Source organism: Ailuropoda melanoleuca, chromosome 3 (assembly GCF_002007445.2).
Source record: "Ailuropoda melanoleuca isolate Jingjing chromosome 3, ASM200744v2, whole genome shotgun sequence".
Lineage (NCBI taxonomy): Eukaryota > Metazoa > Chordata > Mammalia > Carnivora > Ursidae > Ailuropoda > Ailuropoda melanoleuca.
Window position 1 is genome coordinate 40,183,108 of NC_048220.1, and position 22,225 is coordinate 40,205,332.

A 22,225-nucleotide genomic window follows, 5' to 3' on the forward strand; every position below is an offset into this window, starting at 1 on the left:
CGGTGCACTGGGTGTTATACGCAAATAATGAATCATGGAACACTACATCAAAAACTAAGGATATACTGTATGGTCACTACCGTAACATAATAAAAAATTATTATTTAAAAAAAAAAAAAAAGAAATATCCTCACTCATTAGACCCTTAGATCATACCCCAAGAGAACAAATTCTCTGTCTCCCCCAGGCTGTCTCGTCCAATTCTATGTTTTACTTCTTTCCCCTTTAGCCCATTATATGTGCTGCCCCTCTCCTACTTGTTAGAGTAACAAATGCTTCGCAACTCTGTCCTGGAGGAAAGTATGTCCTTTTCTTGAGAGAACCCTTCTCCTTACTGTTCACCCTTCTTCTCTTTATGTTGACAGGAGGCAGGAGACAGCAGGCACCTCTATACTCAGACTCTTATCCCTACTCACCCTTCGCTTTCCATTATGTTCTTTAAGACACCAACATGGAAGTATAATCCCACCTGAACAGTTTCCAAGCCATGGCTCTTTGAGCAAGCCTGTCTTGGCACCTTCCTTGGGTTGCCAAGCTAGTAAACTTACTCAATTGAACCGTATTCCAAAAATTCAAGTCAAGTTAGATGTTAGAGATCAACCTACCAGTGTTCGGGCCCCAAAGCCATCACACAGGGGTGGCATCTCCTTATTTAGGCAGATCCTTGCCATCATCCTCATCAAGAGCTGTAACTTTCTCCTATTTTCTGGTGGCAGGAGGAGGCAGCATATCTGAAAAGCTTCAATAGCCATTTTCTCTTTCTGTAATAAACCTATTAAGAAAAAAAAGTTTCAATCTTTCAAAACCAAATAGCCTCCTTGACTCTATTATGCTTACATTTTTCAAAATAGATATTATTAAAATTATATAAAACATGTCCACATATTCAACTGTGCTGGGCCAACTGATTATAGATCCACTGAATCAGCACAGAAAATACAAACCATCAACTAGGGATGACAAACATCTAAAACAAATACAGCCATTTCGCTCCCTCACACCCTTGCCAGACTAACAGATTTTCACAGCCTTCTTTCCCACTGAACTGAAATCAGGTTAAGTCTAACCTACCCCTCAACACTCATAATTACTAGGACCAAGACAACATGAGCAAGGACACGAATGCACCACTACTGCCCTGAATTCTCCCCCTTGTATTATGTCCGCAGGACGAGCAGGGCCACTATCTGGCATGACTCTTACAGGCTGACTCAGAGGGCTGATAGGCCTACAGTCAAACCACTGCCAGATGGTTGCACTTGTTTCCAAACAACACATGTCAAATAACCCTTCTTCTCTTGTAAGCTGTTTTTTCTGAGTGTACTGATTCAATCATTGTATATGCCATCTCTCCTCACCCAAACTAGAATATTCCAACAGAATTAGACTATTTTAATAATGTGCTAAAAATTACAATTTTCTAGTATTGTGCTCTCTTCAATCCCATTTGTCCCCAGACACAACCACATCTAAACCCTCTAATGAGATGAAACTGCTTTCGTCAATTTATTTGTTCCACATCAAACCTCTTTCAATTTCCCACTAATCTCTGTCTTGGAGGCAAAACCATCTTTGGGATTCTGTAAGTATTTTCTGACCATTTATGATATGCCAGGGACTGTGCCAAGTCCTGAAAATATGAAAATATGCCAGGTCCCCTACTCTGAAGAACTTATGCGCTGTGAGGAGACACCCATTAAAAACAAGAGCAAAATGTGAGAGATGCTGCAAGAGACATCTGCAAGGGGCACATGAGGGGAATTGTAAGTCACTCCTTAGGACTGCAGCATGGGCCGTGAAGGTGAGGGCGTGGCAGAGAAGTGGACCTGGAAAGGTCAACACAGATGAGACCTTGGAAGGCCTTGAATGCTAGACTAAGGAGAACTCAGTGGGTGTACATGGGAGGGAAAAGGAGGCAGGAGGGGAGCTTTAATACACCTAGTTCAACTAGGTATTTATTCGAAGGGTACAAACATAATGATTCAAAGGGGCACCTGCACCCCGATGTTTATAGCAGCAATGTCCACAATAGCCAAACTATGGAAAGAGCACAGATGTCCATCGACAGATAAATGGATAAAGAAGGTGTGATATGTATATACACAATGGAATATTACTCAGCCATCAAAAGAATGAAATCTTGCCATTTGCAACAACGTGGATGGAATTAGAGGATAATATGCTAAGCGAAATAAGTCAGTCAAAGAAAGAAAACTAACATGATGATACTCATATGTGGAATTTAAGAAACAAAACAGAGGATCATAGGGGGAGGGAGGAAAAAATAAGATTAAAACAGAGAGGGAGACAAACCATAAGAGACTCTTAACTATAGGAAACAAACTGAGGGTTGCTGGAGGGCAGGGGGAGTGGTGGGAAGGGGTAGCTGGGTGATGGGTATTAAGGAGGGCACTTGATGGAATGAGCACTGGGTGTTGTATGCAACAGTTCAATCACTAAATTCTACCTATGAAACTAAAAAAAAAAAAATGCACTAAAAAAAAAAACAAAAACAAAAAACACACCCAGTTCAATCCTAGATGTTCACTGAAAATATTGGTGCTGATTATCATCACTAGACCTTTCAATTCTGCATAAACAAACCTACAGAGAGAAAAAATGGTTATGACCATGTATTCATTCATTCATTTATCCAACGGATATTTAGTAAGCCTTGTCTATATTCCAGGAACTATTTTGGAAGAGGACATACAGTGGGGAATAAAACAAAATCCTTAACTGATCTCATGGAGCATAAATAAAGAGATACATAAATTTGTCAGGTGGAAAAAATGCTATGGAAAGAAATAAAGGAAAGGAGCTGGGGAGTGACGGGATGTGGTCAGAATAACATCCCATGGTTTTTCGGGAAAGGTCTCTCTCAAAGGAGGTGAAATTTGAGCAGAGATCCTAAGGAAATGAGAGTAAGCCAGGGAAATATCTGAGATGCATCTTCAAGGCAGAGGAAACAGCAATTACAGAGATTGTGACGTGGGAGTACGTCTGGAGTGTGTGAGGAACAGCAGTGAGGCCAGTGTGAAGAGAGAGGAGTGTATAAGAGCATTCAAGTCGGAAATGCCATTACAGGGAAGGCAAGAGCCAGACCACGCAGAACCTTGTAGGCTATTGTTAAGGACTTGGGTCTTATCATGAGTGACCTGAGAAACCAGGGGAGGGTTCTGGGCAGGGGAGTCAGTTAGCCTGAATTACTTCTTACTCTGGCAGCTCTCTAGGGAACAGGTGGCGAGGGCACACCGAAGGAGGAGGGTGAGGGCAGGATAATGGTCTGGAAGAAGCGGCAGCACTGGAGCTGGTAAGAACTAATTAATTTCCAGATCTCCTTCTCCACAAAGCTTTCTACGTTTTCCATGAAGCTTTCTAGCACATCAGCCCACAAATTCCTTCTTTATTCCAAATTATAAACACCTTTGGGCAGTCGGATTTCACCTTATCTTGTTGTGTTTCATGTATATATATTGTTTTATGAAAGAGACAGCAAGCTAATTGAAAGCATAATGCATTTCTTTCAACAAGCCCTTTTTTCTGGTAAAGTATAAGGTGTACAGGTAAACATTCAAACACCTATTTGTCAATAGAATATTACACGGCTATTAAAAGTGGTAAATTTTCAAGTTATGCGACAATATTTCCAGGACAATATTAGTGAAGAAAATCACAATAATAAACATTATAAAAATAAAGTGGTAAGAAGGAACATTTAAAAAAAATCAAGAGTACATCAGGATTATAAAATAATCAACAACTTTTTTAATTTTCAAATTTCTTTATTGGGATACTGTTAATCTAACACATAAAAGTTACATCCATCAAATATTTTTTAAAAAAAAAGTCTAACTATATTCTAAACTTCCAGTTGATTATATGGAAAAAGCCAAACCGAGGAGTTGGCCGCAATTTCAGGTTTTATGAAAATCAGGTGAGAAGGCGTAGGTAAACCCATCTCCAGAATTTATTGACACAAACCTACGCCCCTAGGGGACCACCCCTGACTCACAAACATCCCAGTAACTCACTGGCCCCCTGTGAAACCAGGGACTCCCCTTTCCTCCCTTCTGCCATTAATCCCAGCAATCCATTCCAATTGTTGATTTCCCACCTCCTGTAAAAAGAGAAGCTATGCTACAGATCCCTTCCTTGGTTAAATCTCTCACCTCCCAAAACAATGGCCTAGCCTCAGGCAGTGGAGGAAGCACCATCAAGAGCTTGAATGAGGGAAGTCACCACCCCTAACCCCCCACCCCTGCCCTGCGGCACAACACTGGACAAAGTAGAAGGAGGGAGAGTTGCTTAGTCCAAAGCTTGAAGAGTCCCAAGATAAGATGAGAATCCTGACAAACCCCACCCCTGGAGTGTGGAATGCATTTTACCAGACAAAGAAAAAAAACACTGTAGGGACTGGTTAACAATACCATTAGATTTTAACTACAGCTAAAATACATTATGAATTGAGTATATTCTTCTGAAGTTGACCTCGTGACTTAGCCATCCTTTACAGAATTGCTTCTTGGGGTGGAGTGGGGAGGGAGGCAAGGAGCAGAACACTGTTCCAGACAACATACGCTGAAAGGTTTAGAACAAAATCTGTCATTTTGATATCATTTTCAGATAAAAATGGAAAAATTAATTTGTTTCTGCCTCCCAAAATGTATAAAATTCGGTACTCCCAATTCCCCCACCTGCTCTATTTTTTTCTAATTGTACATTATCACCTCCTAATATACTATGGAATTTACTTTTTTGTTATCTACCATGATCTCCCTTTTGCCTTCCTGAAATGTAAGCTCCACGTGGGCAGAGATTCTTGACAGTTTTATTTCGATAAACCTCCAACAGCTAAAAGAGCACCTGGTAGATCATAGGAGCTTTATAAACATTTTCTTTGGTGAATGTATGAATGAATGAATGAGTGAAAATAGGAATGAAGGAATGACAACCACCTACCCTTTGCTAGGAACGGAGCTAGAATATTTGGCTTTAGTCCCAGTTCCCACTGATTGTATATGCTTGGACAAGTCACTTAACCTTCACGAATCCCATTAACCAGCAGTAAATTGTTGTGGACAGTTGTAAAACCAAATCATTGTACTGTGATGGGGGCCCATGGTCTATCAAGGGAAGCTGAGGTGAATTGAAAGTTCTAAGAGCACTGATGATGGCTGCTGCTACTACTGCCATTACTACTGCCGCATTAAAGCATTAAAACTAATATCAGGGTGGAAAATACAACGCGAATCAGATGCAACTCTGGTTAGATTTTCTTCAAAAGTCAGTTAAGGGACGCCTGGGTGGCTTAGTCGGTTAAGCATCTGCCTTCAGCTCAGGTCATGATCCCAGGGTCCTGGGATAGAGTCCTGTGTTGGGCTCCTTGCTCTGCAGGGAGCCTGCTTCTCCCCCTGCTTGTGCTCTCTCTCTCTCCCTCTGTCAAATAAATAAATAAAATCTTAAAAAAAAAAAAAGCCAGTTAAGAAATTAATTGTGCAGTAGTTCTACACATGTGAATTTAGCTCTGGGCCTCTATAATGAGAGAATAAGTAAAATTCCACAATGTCCCATCATAGCTGTACTACTGAGTAATGAATCATCTAACAATGCCCTCCTCAAGCCTAACTGCTTCAATGGTTGCATAACGATATTACATAGGCTGGAAAAAAATATAAACATATGTAAACATCATCCGCACATACAATTTCTCCATGCATAATTCAGAAAAGACTCTCACAATTATGACTCTTTGGGGCACTAGAAAAAAAATCTCACTTCCACATTATTATTAGGTACAAAGAACAATGTCTGATAATATTAGAAGTTCCTGTAACAACTTTTATTAACATTTTCTTGACTTTTTAGAGGAAAGAATGTGGATGCCTTTGTTGCCATTAATGAGAAAGCGATCTATCACATTTGACAGCCATTTGATAGCTGGCTCCTTGTTTATCTAGAGATTATAAAAGTCTTTGCTAGAATTGCCTATTAATGTATAATGTAAAACGCTACTGTTTTAAAACCTAGGTGAAAGTTGTTCTTCAGGGAAAAGGCTTACATTTTAACAGCATTTTGTCTGATAGAGATATAACTGATAATAGCAACTATGTGGGTGAACACAAGATTTCAAGGATGAACTACAACAGCTGACCTGCTTTCATTTCTTACCCCAGTCAAATAATTCAAATACATACAAAGTTCATTTAAATAGGTAAAAAGTTCTTACTCCAATGAAATAATTTAAATAGATAAAAAAAATAAAAGGAGTTATCCAATGTCCATAAAACACAAGAATTAGGTGTAGGGACTCACCTGACCATGAAAGCAAGATTTGTTACTAAGCTGTAGTTTGATGCTACCTTAAGAATACACAAAAGACCAACAGGACAAAGCTGAAAGTCCAGAAAGAGGCCTACGTATGCATGGGGACCTAATATATCACAGAAACGTCATCACAAATCAGCGAAGAAAGAACGGTCTGTTCCAAAGTGGTGTTTGGAATAATCTGATAACTGTATGGCAGGAAAAAGATTTAAACGACAGTGTCTACCTTATTAAAAATACAGGAAATTCTGACTCCAACCAAGATGGAATAGCAAGGACCAGACTAACTCCCCCTCCACAAACAACTAGAAAACTGTTTCTATACATGGGGCAATAAGACAGGACCACAATCCCTGAGAAAAGGAAACGAAACAAATAAGCTCTACAATTTCCCCACATTCTGCCTACCGGCACATTCCAAACATGGATCAGAGATGAGATCTCAAGCAGAGGGAAGAGACAGACCAGAGTTCATGGAGGTCGGGTCAGCTGGACCTTGTAAAGCAGAGTTCCATCTGCGGGGAGCTAAACAGGAAAAGGGTTCCATAAAGCTGCAGAGAAATTCCCTGAGACTCTGATGAAAACTGAAATGCACATACATGATTAAGGTGAAACTCTATGAAGTCATACAAAAAACAACCCATGAGCTTTAAGCTGAATGGTTCCCAGAGTTCACATAATAGACAATCCTGCTGATCACAGAAGGCATTGCATAGAAAGCCCAGCAGGGTTATGCTTCAATAGTAGGACCAAAATCCCCTTCATTAAAGGTTAGTCTAGTAGGGCCCTAAAAACAGCTTTAAAAATAAGACGCAAATGAATCAAATTCAGTTAAATTAACTGTCTAACAGAACAAAGCTCACCGTCTTCAAAGGAAGACAACAAAGTTCAGACACTCAACAATGAAAAAGATTTTGTTCAATCAAAATTACTAGACAAGCCAAGAAGCAGAAAAGTGTGACCCATCAGGAGAAAAAGAATCAGTAGAAAATCATAAAAATAGCCCCAGAAATAACTGAGATGAAGGATTTAGAGAGAAGTATGTTACAAAAGGTATTCTATATGCTCATATTTTTTAAAATATATAAATACAGGAAGGAGAGAAATGGAAGATATAAAAGAAAACCAAATGGAACTTCCAGAGATGAAAGATGTTAATTCTCAAAAGAAAACACTCACTAGATATAAGACCCACAGCAGATGAACACTTCAAAGGAGAAAAAAGAAAACTTTAAATAGACAGTAAAATGAACTAGCCAAAACAGAAGCAAAGAAGACAAAATAAAAAGTAGGGGAAAGAAATGAAGAGCTGCAGCAACCTGAGGGAAAGTATCAAGTGACCTAAAATATGTGTCATTAGAAAAGTAGAAGGAGTCACAGAAAACATAATTGAAGAAATAATAGCTAAAAACTTCCCAAATTTGGTGAAATCTATAAATCAACAGAGGAAAGAAATTCACTGATTGGAAGGGCAATAAACACAAAAACCTCTCAGAAGCATATTATAATTAAATTCCTAAAAATCAGAGATAAAGAAATTCTCAAAAGCACTCAGAGGAAAAAAGATACATTACAAAGAGAGGAACAAAAGTAAGTAATGACCACAGACTTTTCATCAGAAACTATTCAAGCCATAAGACATCTTCAAAGTGCTAAAAGAAGAAAACCATTAACTTAGAATTCTATATCCATTGAAAATACTTTTCAGAACTAAGTCTGAACAAAGACTTTTCAGAATCCCCTCCCCCCCCAAAAGCTGAGAGAATCTGCTGCCAAGAGACTTATACCACAAAAAATGTCAAAGGACATTTTTCAAGCAGAATGAAAGTGATACCAGATGGAAACCTGGATCTGCATAAGGGAATGAAGATTACCAGAAAAGATTAATATATGAATAAATAAAACTTGTTTTTATTCCTTAATTTCTTTAAAAGAAAATCACCTGTGTCTAAAGAAAAAATAACATACAGTAGGGTTTATAACAGATGCTATAAAATACATGTCAGACAAAAACATATGACAGCAATATCACAAAGGGCAAGGGAGAGAATATAGAAAGATATTACGGTAAGGTGGTAACATTATATGTGAAGTAATATAGTATTTAAATGTAGGCAAAGGTTTTTTGAGACAAAAAAGCATGAACCATAAAAGAAAATGATAAAAGGGACTTCATCAAAACAAAAAGCTTCTGCTTTTTCAAAAACATTGTTAAGAAAAGGAAAAAGAAAACCACAATCTGGGAGAAAATATTTATAATACATAATCTAACAAAGGACTTACATGCTGAAAATACAAGTAACTCTTACAACTCAATAATAAGAGAAAGAGAACAAACAAGCCAATAAAAACCAGAATATTTCAACAGACACTTCACAAGAAAAGATACAGAACAGCCATTGGGCAAATGAAAACATGCTTAACATTACTAGCCATCAGAAAAATGCAGCTAAAAACTACAAAAATATACCACCACATACCCACTAGGTGAGCTAAAAGAAAGCACTGACAGGGTCAAATGTTAATAAGGATGTACAGCTACTGAAACTCCCATGCACCACTGGTGGGAATGTAAAATGACACAACTAGTTTGGAAAACAGCTTGTTTTCATAATGAAAGTCAACATACATTTATCACATGACTCAACAATTCCACTCCTAGCTATTTACACAAAAGAAGTTAAGATATATGTTCCTAGAGCCTTATCCAAGACTGGATACAATCCACATGTTCCTCAACAAGTGAATAGATAACTGGTTTGTCCTATACCCACGCAACAGAATACTCAGCAAAACAATGTAACAGCTACCTGTACTGGCAACATGAATGAAATCTCAAAAGTACTGTGTTGAGGAAAAGCCAGAGAGAAAGTACATACTGTATAATTCCACTTGTATGAAACTCTTAAACAGAAAACCTAATCTATAGGATAGAAAGCTTCTATTTCTAGTTGTCTGGTGCCAGTGATGCGTTTGGGTACTGAATAAAAGAGAGCAATAGAGAACCTTCAGGAGTGAAGAAAAAAAAAAAAGAGAGAAACTTCGGGAGTAATGGAAATGGTCTGTTATATTAATTGTAATGTTAATTACACTAATATATATTCATCAAAACTCACTGAACTGTACTTAAAATGGGTGGGGCGCCTGGGTGGCACAGCGGTTAAGCGTCTGCCTTTGGCTCAGGGCGTGATCCCAGCCTTATGGGATCGAGCCCCATATCAAGCTCCTCTGCTATGAGCCTGCTTCTTCCTCTCCCACTCCCCCTGCTTGTGTTCCCTCTCTCGCTGGCTGTCTCTATCTCTGTCGCATAAATAAATAAAATCTTTAAAAAAAAAAATGGGTGCACACTGGGGCACCTGGGTGGCTCAGTTGGTTAAGCATCTGACTCTTGGTTTTGGCTCAGGTCGTGATCTCAGGGTCATGAGAAGGAGCCCGGTGTCGGATTCCACACTGAGCACAGAGCCTTGCTTGAGATTCTCTCTCTCCCTCTGCCCCTCCCCCCAGCCCCTGCCCTCCCCGGCTCATGGGTACGCATGTGCACACATGCTCTGTCTCCAAAGAAAAATTGGGTGCATCTTAATTTTATGTATGTTAATTATATCTTAATACAGTCAATTTTAAAATAAATTAAATGAATCAAGAGAAGTTAGAGACCTAAACATGAGAAAAGCAAAACTTAAAAATCCTAGAATTACAGAATCTCTCTGTGAAAGAAAGATTTCTTAAAGACACACAATTAATCTGACCAAAATAAAACATAAAATTTTTTACCTTTTGATTAAAACCAAAAGAGAAGCCACAGGCTAGGAAATGATATTTGTAAGATACAAGGTATAAAGAATAAGTATCTAAAATATATTTTTAGAATGACAAAAAAAAAAAAGAAAAATCAAAAGAAAAAAATAAAGGACAAAAAGTATTTCACCCAAGAAGAAATCCATATGACCAATAAACAGCAACAAGATTATTTTTTACACACATCAGACTGCAAAAATTAAAAAGCCCCAGTGGCTGGGGCGCCTGGGTGGCGCAGTCAAGTGTCTGCCTTCGGCTCAGGGCGTAATCCTGGCGTTCTGGGATCGAGCCCCACATCAGGCTCCTCCGCTAGGAGCCTGCTTCTTCCTCTCCCACTCCCCCCTGTTTGTGTTCCCTCTCTCGCTGGCTGTCTCTCTCTGTCAAATGAATAAATAAAATCTTAAAAAAAAAAAAAAAAGCCCCAGTGGTGTTCTGACCTTGTAACATGGAGCAACAGGGCCAATTCAGAGTTTTAAGCCATGTATGGGGGCTTTGGGGGGTTGCTGGAGCTGTTGATGCTGCTACCATGTTTGATCATGTGCAATGTCAGACTTGGATAACATAAACATGGATTTCTACCAGACATGTCACAGCGTTGATGACCAGTCACAGTGGTCCTATGATGATGGAGGAAGTGGAGGACCCTATAGCAAATAGGATGCTGGCTAGGATTACTCGCAGCAAGGCCGATTTGTCCCTTCAGACATGATACAGCCACAAGAGCCATACACTGGGCTGATTTTCAGCCAACTCAGGTGTACATTCCGACACACGGGCCATTCTACGGAAACAACTTTGAGGATGAGCCACCTTTATGAGAAGAATTAGGTATCAATTTTGACCACATCTGGCAAAAACCATGAACAGTGTTACAGCCATTAGAAGTAACAGAGAGCAGCATCATGCATGAGACTGAAGTGGCTGGACCAATGGTTTTTTGCCTTCCCTTCGGGGCCACATTGTTACCAGCTAGCAAAATCCAGTTTGGCTATGTATATGGGATCAGTACAAGTGGATGTCTAGGAATGTTTTGTTTATTAACTTAATGAGTATGACAGGTGTTTCATTCGGTTATGTGGCAAGTGTCCTTGGATATTGTCTTCTTCCCATGATCCTACTTTCCAGCTTTACGGTGATATTTTCTTTGTAAGGAATGGTAGGAATCATTATCACTGCTGGAATTATTGAATGGTGTAGTTTTTCTGCATCCAAAATTTTTATTTCTGCATTAGCCATGGAAGGATGGCAATTTCTAGTAGCATATCCTTGTACTTTGTTATACAGTCTTTGCCCTGATTTCCATTTTTTGAACTGAATTTATCTAGCATGTGGACATCATTGGGCCAAAAGGGATTTTGAACTCTGAAATTGGACCAGGAAACTGCTGCAGTACAACTCTCATGAGGATCTAAAATTTGGCTATCAGAGCAATGGAAATAAACATGGATCTTTTGTTCATTTTTATAGAACTTTTGAATACTATGTTGGATTTACCTGCAGTATGACTAGCTTTAGGTGTCTGTGCTTTACAAATAAGAAGTGTTACTTCTTTCCTGTTCCCGCAGCCCTTGAAAAACTAGTTCTTTCCTTGCAAATTATATTAAGATGTTTTTGATAGATTTTTATCAACTATGGGAAACTAACCACAGAACTGATAATCTTTCTTAAAAACAACCCAGTCAGGAGTGCCTAGTGGCACAGTAAGTTAAGCATCTGGCTCCTGGTGTTGGCTCAGGTCCTAATCTCTGGGTTGTAGGATCAAGCCCCGTATCTGGCTCTGCACTCAGCACAGAGTCTGCTTGGGATTCTCTCTCCCTCTCCCTCTGCACCTCCCGCTCATGTTCTCACTCTCTCAGTCTCTTTGTAAAATAAAAAATAAATCTTAAAAACAAACAAACAAACCAGCAACCTAGTCACAGCCAAGAAGACATAAGACTTATTGTCAAAATAGTTTTCCAAGGGATTAGGAAAGAAAAATTGCTTGTATTCTCAAGTTGATGCGCTTGAAGCAAAAAAGTGTAGTTTTACGAGTTTACACTTCAAAAAATTTCACATTCCTTTAAATTATCTCATGGAAATTTTGCTAAAATTCAATGATACAGTAAGTTCACAATGTACTTACTATAGACAGGAAATGTGAACACCTGCTGAGATTAGCATGAACTATACCATAGTGGCTTAGACTGGCGCAATAATGTTTACAGTTGGATTTCCAGGTTTCCTAGGAAAAAGAAAATCACTAACCTTTTTTGAGAAAAATATTTAAAATGTCACAATTTCAGTACTGCAGTTATTAATGTAAAGTGCATTTGATGCTTAGTAATTAAAAAATTTCCCAATTAAAAAAAATTTAAAAGCCTGATGAAACCAAGTATTGGTAAAAAAAAAAAAAAAAAAAAAAAGGAAAAACAGAAACGTACTTCGAATGCATGTATAAATTGTTGCAACAACTCTGAAAAGCAATTTGCCTGAACTAGTAGAGATGTAAATACCAAAAAGCCTAGCAGTTCAGCTTCTAGATATAGAGAAAGACATGGATGTCTTGTAACATTACAAAAAATATATGTTAAATTAGGGTGGTGGACACATAGTTGTCTGTTACATTACTCTCCATGCTGACAATTTAACCACTTCTCCTCCCAAATAGTACTTTTGGTGAAAGTTCAGAAATCAAAAGGCAGGGATAATCATTTAGTGCTGTTGGAGAATTCTATCCGCAAACAATACTTCCAATAACAATGAACACAACAAGCACTAAATCTTGGCTTCTATATATCAGTCTCTACTCAAAGGAACCAAGAATCCTTGAAGAAATGCCTGATTCCAGGGCTGAAGAAAGAAAGAACAAGAAGAGCTTTTCCTGACAGAAAGTAAGAAAGTGCTCCAAAAATCATGGAGATGTGGTTAAACAGAGAAATACATGAGCTAGTTTTTAGGGCTCTCCACCGAGATTCCAATTATGTGTATGTTAGACTACCTGATATTGTCCTATATGTCACTGGAGCTGTGTTTGATGCACATTGTTTATTGTGTTTTTTTTCTGGACTTTGCTCTCTCTGTGCTTTCTTTAGGCTAGCTGTTATTGCTGCATATTCAAGTTCACTGATCTTTTCTTCTGCAGTGTCTAATCTGTTCCTAATCACATTCAGTGAAATTTCCATTTGTGATACTGCACTTTTTTGACTCCTGAAGTCCAATTTGGTTCTTTTTCTTCTTCTTCTTCTTCTTTTAAATGAGATTGTCTTTTTTTGAAGTGTACAATTCAGCAATTTTTAGTATGGTCATTAAGTTATGCCCACCACCACTACCTAATTCCAGAATATTTCTGTCACTCCAAAAAGAAATCCCAATACCAAATAGCAGTCACTCCCCATTCTCTACATTCTTCAGCCCCTGGAAAACACTAATCACTGTCATAGATTTGCCTGTTCTGAACATTTCATATAAATGGAATATACAAAACATTTTGTGTCTGGCTTCTTTCACTTAGAATAATGTTTTCAAGGTTCAACCATGTTATAGCGTGTAACAGTACTTCATTCCTTTTGATAGTTGCAAAACATTCCATTGTTTGGATATACTACTTTTTTTTCCATTCATCATCTGATAGACATTTCTGTTATTTCCACTTTTTGGTTATTATGAATAATGTTGCTATGAACATTTAGTTGCTAGGTGATATATGTTGTCAACTGTTTGGTATATACCTAAGAGTGGACATACTAACTCACATGTCAAATGAAGTTTTCACTTTTTTTTTTAAAAAATGCCAAACTACTTAATAAAATGTCTGTGCCAAAGTAGTTAAGACTTGCCCCAGTAATATAGTTGGGATTCACATCTATGTGCCCTTCCTCCTTTACACAAATAAGTTATCAACACATAATTACCAAACCCCTTTCAATACTCTTCTTGATTTTAATTTAGTATTAAAATTAAATGGTCAGCAACTATTAATTGCTAATTAAAACATTACACCCTTGAATTAATACCATATTCTATATCCCTTATTAACACTCACAGACGTATTTTTCTTAGTTACTATATAAGTCCTAAATCAAAAACAGTTTTAATTTTCGATTATGTTTAAAAAGTTTATCTGGCAGCCACCTACCATCATTGTGATATATCATAAGTAATATACTGGCAAAATCTCTGGAACCTGGGGGAAAAGCCTTAAAGTCCTAGTAGCTGTTAAGTAAATGTATATTTTATTTTATTTATTTATTTTTAAAAGATTTTATTTATTTATTTGACAGAGATAGAGACAGCTAGCGAGAGAGGGAACACAAGCAGGGGGAGTGGGAGAGGAAGAAGCAGGCTCATAGCAGAGGAGCCTGATGTGGGGCTCGAACCCATAATGCCAGGATCACGCCCTGAGCCGAAGGCAGACGCTCAACCGCTGTGCCACCCAGGCGCCCCAGTAAACGTATATTTTAAAAAGACATTGAACCTAGGGAATAAACTAGACATAAACTAATAGTATTTCTCAATCACATCAAAGTTATAACCTGTACTCACAAAAATATTAGTTGGTAGAAAATTAAGAAACTGGCAGGTGAATACTTTATAAATTATTTTTTAAAATATTTTTAAATGTTTAAAGAGACAATAGCATAAAAAGTCATAATCCTAGAATTCCATTAGTATTAGAAACATAGACACTATAGACAAGGGGAAGAATCTGGTCCCAAAGACATTTAACTCTGCCCCTGTTTATCATATCATTGCACATGTCAAATAAAAATAGAACAACAGATTACAAATAAAATAAAATCTTTGTAGAATGTAGTGATTTGCAGCCCTTCCATACCATTACTCTTGATGGCAGCCAATAGTTCTACTACCTGTAAAACCTTATGAATTTCACAAATTTTACTTTAGAACTTGAGTAAAAGACCTTCCACTACAGAAAAGAATTTTAGAAGATGGGTAATGGTTTTGGAGTTTATTTTTCCATCATTAAAAATTAGAATTAAAAAAACTAGAAAAGCAGCTAACACTTATAAAATAAAACTAATTTATATGATGAAGCAAATACCTTAAGCATTTTATTATGTACTGAACAGTGTTCCAAACCCCAAATATTGTCTCATTTAATTCTTCTAACAACTCTGGAAGGAAGATAACTATCGTTATTCCCATTTATAGAAAAAGAAAGTGAGGCTTACAGAGATGAGGTCACTTGCCCCAGTCACACAGCTACTTCGTGGCCGAGTGTGATGTGAGCGCACACACACTAGGGGCATGCACACAGAAATACCGTGCTGTATTATTTCCTTTGCCCATGGGCCAATTATTTCCTAAGGATAAATTCCTACAAGAAGAAAAGTTGGCTCAAAGGATATGGACAAATATTGCACATGGAGACAGTAGAATAAAATACCACTCTGCATTGTTCAGCTGGGGGCAAGGATTAGACCATAAAAACAATTGAGAATTTCTCAACATAATAAAATCTGAAACTAGCTCTTTTATACCAAAGAGGGCCCATAAAACCATTTCCTTGAGAGTTCAAAATGAAAGTCAGGTGATAACCACTCCCTATTTCTCTCTCATGAAGTAAAAATACAATGTAGGGGCGCCTGGGTGGCACAGTGGTTAAGTGTCTGCCTTCGGCTCAGGGCGTGATCCCAGCGTTATGGGATCGAGCCCCGCATCAGGCTCCTCCGCTATGAGCCTGCTTCTTCCTCTCCCACTCCCCCTGCTTGTGTTCCCTCTCTCACTGGCTCTATCTCTGTCGAATAAATAAATAAATAATCTTTAAAAAAGAAAAATTAAAAAAAAAATACAATGTAGTGTATCCCTGAAGAAACTTCCAAACCACTTTAAAATGTTAATTCCACCATGTAAAGGAATGAATAACTGGATGTAACTCTAAAAAATATGGTCCGTAGGTAAAAAGGTGTTATTTTTTTTTAAATCTAAGTGTAAAGGACAAATCATGTGGACTATAAGCATCTTTCACAATGAACTATGATTATTAGTAATATTTGAGCAATATTACACTTTCTGAGAGATCTTCTCATTCATTAAATCCTCATAATCACCATACTAGGTAGTTAGAGATGAAATTTAGAGCAGATTTTTTTCAAAAATTTTTTACTACAGCTAAAATTTAAAAACATGTTACATCACAATATATGTACAAATACACAGGTATTTAAAACAAAAAAATGTATAAAAATACCTATTCTTACTATATACAATGATACAATGTACTGTGATATTTGTACATTATTCTTTTTCTTTGTTTAATGCTGTCCTACTACATAGAATTCACATCCAACACATAATTTCTGAAACAGTGGCTTACGAACTACTGAGTGTGAACCGAGGCTCTTATATAGAACAAACATCCAGGAATACACAGCCAGAGCCAGACAGAAATTCTGGTCTGAGAGCGGGAGACAGATCCAGGATGAAGGTAAGAAGTGAAAATCCTGAGCACATGGGTGATCCATGAGGTGGTATGAATATGATCAAAGGGAAGATGTATGGGGAAAAGGCTGAGGTTTGATGTGCTTTTAATACTTCAGTCCTTGGCATCCAGTCCCAAGCATGTTATTTTTCAATCTGTTCAAATGTCAAAGCAGGACTCACTTCTAGATGTGCTTTTGAATCTTGGAGTGCTACGTAATGCTTTCCTCAGTTTGAACACATGTAGGAATACTTAGATCCTCAAAAATAGTTTAATCTGGCTTCTCTGTTTCTGTTTCCTAACTTCTTTCTCATTGCTGACCACTACCTAATCTTTTTATTCTTTCCGTAAAAGCTTACTGACAAAAGCACGTTACAGAACTCGGGAAAAATGACTGCAATACAACTTAGTTTTAAATTGCACATGACGACAAAGAAGGCCTCTTTGGGTGCCTGGGTGGCTCAAATGGTTAAGCGTCTGCCTTCAGGGTCATGATCCCAGGGTGTTGGGATCGAGATCTACATCGGGCTCCCTGCTCAGCGGGGAGCCTGCTTCTCCCTCTCTCTGTCAAATGAATAAATACAATCTTTTAAAAAAAAATAATAAATTACACATGACAGTCTACTGTTGAACTCAAACACATCTTCAACAAGTACCTTTGGAGTCCTCAAGATCAAACTATTACTGATTTTAAAGAGTTTCATGCAGTGTTTTAGATTCGTGGGGAGCGTTTTAGGTTTTAAGAACTTCTGAAGGACATTAGCAGTCTCTCCTCATTTTATAACCAAAGTGTTTCAATGTGGTCACTATTTTATTCTTTGGATTAATTTCATTTTGCTCAAAAAAGCTAATAGAATAACCTCTCATCTTTCGTCATTTCTATAATCTCAACATCACCATAAAAATACTGAGTCTTCCTTCTCGAGAAAATGACAAGGACGTTCTGTAGCCCCAGAGGGACCTTATTTCTTGCATTTCAAAATGATACACTAGTCCTTATCCCAATTACAGATTATAAAGATCCACAAGTAGTTTTGCATTAAAAAAAACTTGCTGTCATTTGAGAGAAAACATGGCCAGGTAGCAACACATGGTTACCCCATCTTAATTTATACACTGTTCCAATTTTTATATTTTTTGAAACAAAAGAATGAAACTTAGTGGGAAAATAAGTGTAACCCATTGCTTTACGTTTCATGTTTTGATATCTAGAAGCATGACAGGCATTACTGTCATTTATCAATGAGAAAACCAGGGCCTAGAAAGGCAGAGCGACTCATCGAAATAGGAACACTTAGGTCAACAAACCAAGTTACTGGAGTTTGGTGATGTTTCCGTTGGTGAAATAAGAATAAAATAATGAAAACATAATACACAATCCACCAAATAACTTACATAATTCACCTATGAGACTTTTTTCCATCAGGGAAACACTTCGTTATTTAGCTGGTTTGATGGAGGATAATGAATAAATAATCAAACACTCAAAGAAACCCGACTGTTCCTTATGATAAAAATAAATACAATTAAAATAATATTCTCTATTATTAGATATTAGGTGACACCTCAGCCACGAAGACGACATGACAGGTTCAGACCCTTTGTGGGACCCTTATGTTTGTCACTGTCCTTCCCATTCTCTGATGGTTACATCAGCTTTCCACTCTCAAATTATCCAAATAAATTTTTATTCCTGCAAAGTAGACCTGATGTTTCCACTAACACATGCAATGTTATCAATAAGCTATCCCTTGTGGGAGATTCAAATAAGAAGTGAAATATGAAGACTTTTAAGAGGGCCCAGATGTCCCTGAAAGGCCAGTGAGACCATGTCTGTTCAGCCAGGGAATAAGAGACTCAAGAAGGTTCATTGGTAGTTTTCAAACAACCAAAGGAATAATTTACAAAAAAAAAAAAAAAAAAAAAAAAAAAAAAAAAAAAAAAAAAAAAAAAGTCAGTTTCATTTTCACTGAGAAGAGACATAAAAAAGAAAAGGTTTATACTCAGGCAAAGGAATTGAGACTACAGAGCAGTTGGCAAGGACTCCCTGCCTAAAGAAAGACGTAGCAAGAGGGACTATTTCTCCAGAGGCTTTGAAGGAAAAGGCAAACAAGTTGCCTTTGTGAATTGCTTTAAATTAGGCACAGATTCACCCACGTACAAGATGATGCCCTTTCCTACACGAAGCGCCCCAAACTGCTGTAGCATTTTTATGACTTCTTTTGCTTTTATGCTGAGAAAGTCTTTCACACACCCAACATCAGATAAATACCAACTGTATTAGATTTGCATTTTTTACGTTTAATTCTCTAACTCAGCTGGAATTTATCCTGATTAACAGTATGAGAAAGGTCTGCATTTTTTTCCCAGAAGTTTTTTCAGTTTTCCTAGTGATTACTAGTATATTTATAAATAGCTTAGATATTTTGTTATAGCAAGGAATAGCTAGGCATTTCCCTAAATTTCCATCATTAAGGAGTACCTAACCCCACTTTACTCCCACAGTCTTGATATAACAGTAATCATTTAATTTGGTGGTGCTTCAACATCCTTCCCTTGGCCCATCTACATCTTCAAGAGCTCCAGCCATAAGCCCTGGGCTCTGAGAGCACCACCAGCAAGAACTTTGCACTAACATGGGCAAGAGCCCTCTGTCTGGTCAAGCACACCAACTAGGCACTCTCTGAAAAAAAGAATTGTTTTCCCTTAAGAATTACCGTGGGATGAGGATCCTGAGATAACCTGAAGAACACAAAAGCAAGAGGTAATAAGGCAAAGATGACATGAAGCTCCAGAAGATCTCCAAGAAGTCGTCAGACAGAAGAACCAAAGAATGGAAAGTCTACCCTTATAGATGTTTTCCAGGTTAAAAAACCTAGAAGAAAATCTCAACTATTTAGCTGGAGAATCCAGTGTCCAATCAACCTAGTGAATTTCAGTGGCATTTTCTAAACTTCACATTTAGGAAGCAGGGAGGAGCAAAGAGCTACTCAGTTTTCCAGCCTCCTCGCCAATAAACCAGGAGCCAAAGCTCAGCCGCCTGCAGGAGCTGACAAAAAGGAATAAATGAGCAGAGGGAGTCACATGAACTGGGCTTGAGAGTCTGAGAAGCAGTGCAAAGCATCCGGAGAGGTTCCACGTCCCTGGAACACTTGCTCCCTCTAGTGGTGGCTCTCGCTACACAGACAGCAGTCCGTGCCCAGGAAAATTCAAGCCCCAAACTGCCAGATATGCCACTTTTTCTCTTCACAGAGTCACAAATTCTTATGTGTATTTCCTGTTTCCTCAAGTTTGGCAATTAAGTTTTCTTTTTAAAACACCAAGGTCAAACCAGATGAATCTATCAGCCCAGAGATCACTAGTGTGGGAACCCAGATTATAATGTTATACAATCCACAAGTCACCCAGCTGTCCAAACAGCACCCCCTGTCCTTCTACACATCCTTTGTGTCTCCCTTTCTCTTCGATATGACAAATTATGACAAGCTACAGAGCTCCTGGGGTTCTAGGTACATGTGGAGTGAGTGAAGGATGCTAGGCCACCTCATTCACCCCCATTTAAGAGTCAGCCAAATTCTCGTCTTCATAAGAAACTGTCATTTTGGAAATGAAGATGAATTACTCTACACGGTCATGTTGTTAGGTCAGACTGCTGACCCAAATTAAATCATTTTTTCTACCATAAGTAAAGAATAAGTCCAAGAACTTTTTTTTTTTTCTTTAAGAACTCTTAGATGTTTTGCTTCACTCTCAGTGACTGACAGCTCTCTAGGTCACAGGTTTTGCATCAAGCTAGTTTATTTCATTCTAGATGTAAAGGAATAAACCTCAAAAAATTCATTCAACTGAAAATCTTTTCCAATGAAAATGCTGTAGAATTTTTAGCTTCTATACAAACTTGACTTGTTACCTATGTTATTACTTACTTATCCAGTGGCATCCTACTGCAATCCAAGTAAGTCGAAAGGTTTGAATAATTGAGTCAACCCCTCTAAGATTAAACCTATGTATCAGGCTTATACATATCTATATATATTACCTTTTACCACAGACTTTAACAGGATCGCTGTGCTAGATGATTTTTGTTAATCATATAATGATCAAATTATAATAATCTAGAAGAGAAATAGAAAGTTTCTATTCCTTCTTTTACTACATAGGATCTAAAAGTAAGTGTTTTTCAATGGAGAGTGTCTTAAATTTGTTCGGTTAAGAAGGACTGGATCAGGGAAGGTTAACAAATTTTGACTATCCACACACATTAGTCTATCCTTGTGGATACATAACTGCCATAAATTCTCCATTCCGTCCATCTTTCTCCACCCTAAACCCTGTATCAGTAAAACTTTAGAGGGTGGCTGATTCTGACATCAATTTAGAAATAATCAGCTTTAATTCCTAGCTGAGATCAAAATGGACAATTGTAGTAGAAGAGACCAGTGATGTCATAAACATAGCTGATTCAGATAGGAATTTGTTTTCTAAAAAAAAGTTCCAAGTATTTGTGTTTCCAAACTAGATCATTTTTACCATAGAACATTATGAAAATGAAAAATGAAAAGAAAATCTAAGAAGTAATTTTTAATCCGGTCTTTAGGGCCACCTGGGCAGCTCAGTTGGTTACACATCCAACTCTTGATTTCAGCTCAGGTCATGATCTCAGGGTTGTGCGATCAAACCCTGAGCTCAGCGCAGAGTCTGCTTAAGACTCTCTCTCCCTCCCCCCACAACTTCCTCTGCCCCTCCCCCTACTCGCACTCTCTCTTGCTCTGTCTCTAAAATAAATAAATAAATTTAAAAAAAAATCTTTAGAATTTTTATTTTACCAGTGGCACAATGGTAGTAAGTGGCTAAAATGAGAATCGGCTCAATGAGTCCATATGTATAGTAAACAGCAGCAAGTATTCGTCATTAGGTATGTTCAAAAGGACAGAAGCCCTCAATCCTTTGGTTGAACACAAAATACCAAGACGACCCAGTGGTCTCAAACCCCAGCAACAGGCCTAATCCTTTCATCTATTCCCAATATTAATCTCTCTAAAAACACACTCATTCTTATGCACATGATTTACAATTGTTGTATTTTTTTATTATCAGAAAACCTACCGAATCTTAAAATTTAAAGTACATGAGACATTCAAATATTGCTGATAACTTTTTTTTGTGAAGATACTATGGCAGCATCCTACTTTTCAAGAAGAAAGTAAGATGGAAAGAGGAGAAAGGGAAGAGAAGGGAAGGGAAAGATGGCTAAACCCCACAGTATTCACGAACAAGAGTATCCAAGTTCCCACAAATTTACATAACAGAGCATGATACAGACACGGTGATTCGGTCATTAAAGTAAACTCTTTGACAGTAAAATAATACTATTAATTGAACAATCACAACAACAACGGGAAAATCTGATATCCAAGAAGAAAGGAACAATATAAAAAAGAGCTACAGCAATAACACGGATTGTTTTTCCTTTCAAGCCTGTTTTTTTGATGCTGTAAATTCTGAAGTATAGATCTATGTGAAGGATAGGAACAAGTTTCAGAGGCTGATAAAGTTAAAGTTATATTTATTTGTCATGTCACAAATAACAAACAGTCCTACAAAAACCTGTTCCTTCTATGAAAAGAAATTAGATTTCTAAATGAAAATACATCTCTCATACTTGACTCTTCATAAAGGCAT

At 37.7% G+C, this 22,225-nt stretch overlaps 1 protein-coding gene and 1 pseudogene across 2 annotated transcripts in view; one reads left to right on the forward strand and one right to left on the reverse strand.

Annotated features, from left to right (window-relative positions):
* DEPDC1B (DEP domain containing 1B) overlaps positions 1-22,225 on the reverse strand; it is an 83,654-nt gene that overhangs the window by 8,608 nt on the left and 52,821 nt on the right. For both annotated transcript variants that reach the window (XM_034656263.1, XM_034656262.1), the window contains exon 8: positions 606-772. In XM_034656263.1, the coding sequence (XP_034512154.1) occupies positions 606-772 (167 nt within the window). The remainder of the gene's footprint in view (positions 1-605; positions 773-22,225) is intronic.
* LOC100473002 lies at positions 10,666-11,432 on the forward strand (annotated as a pseudogene).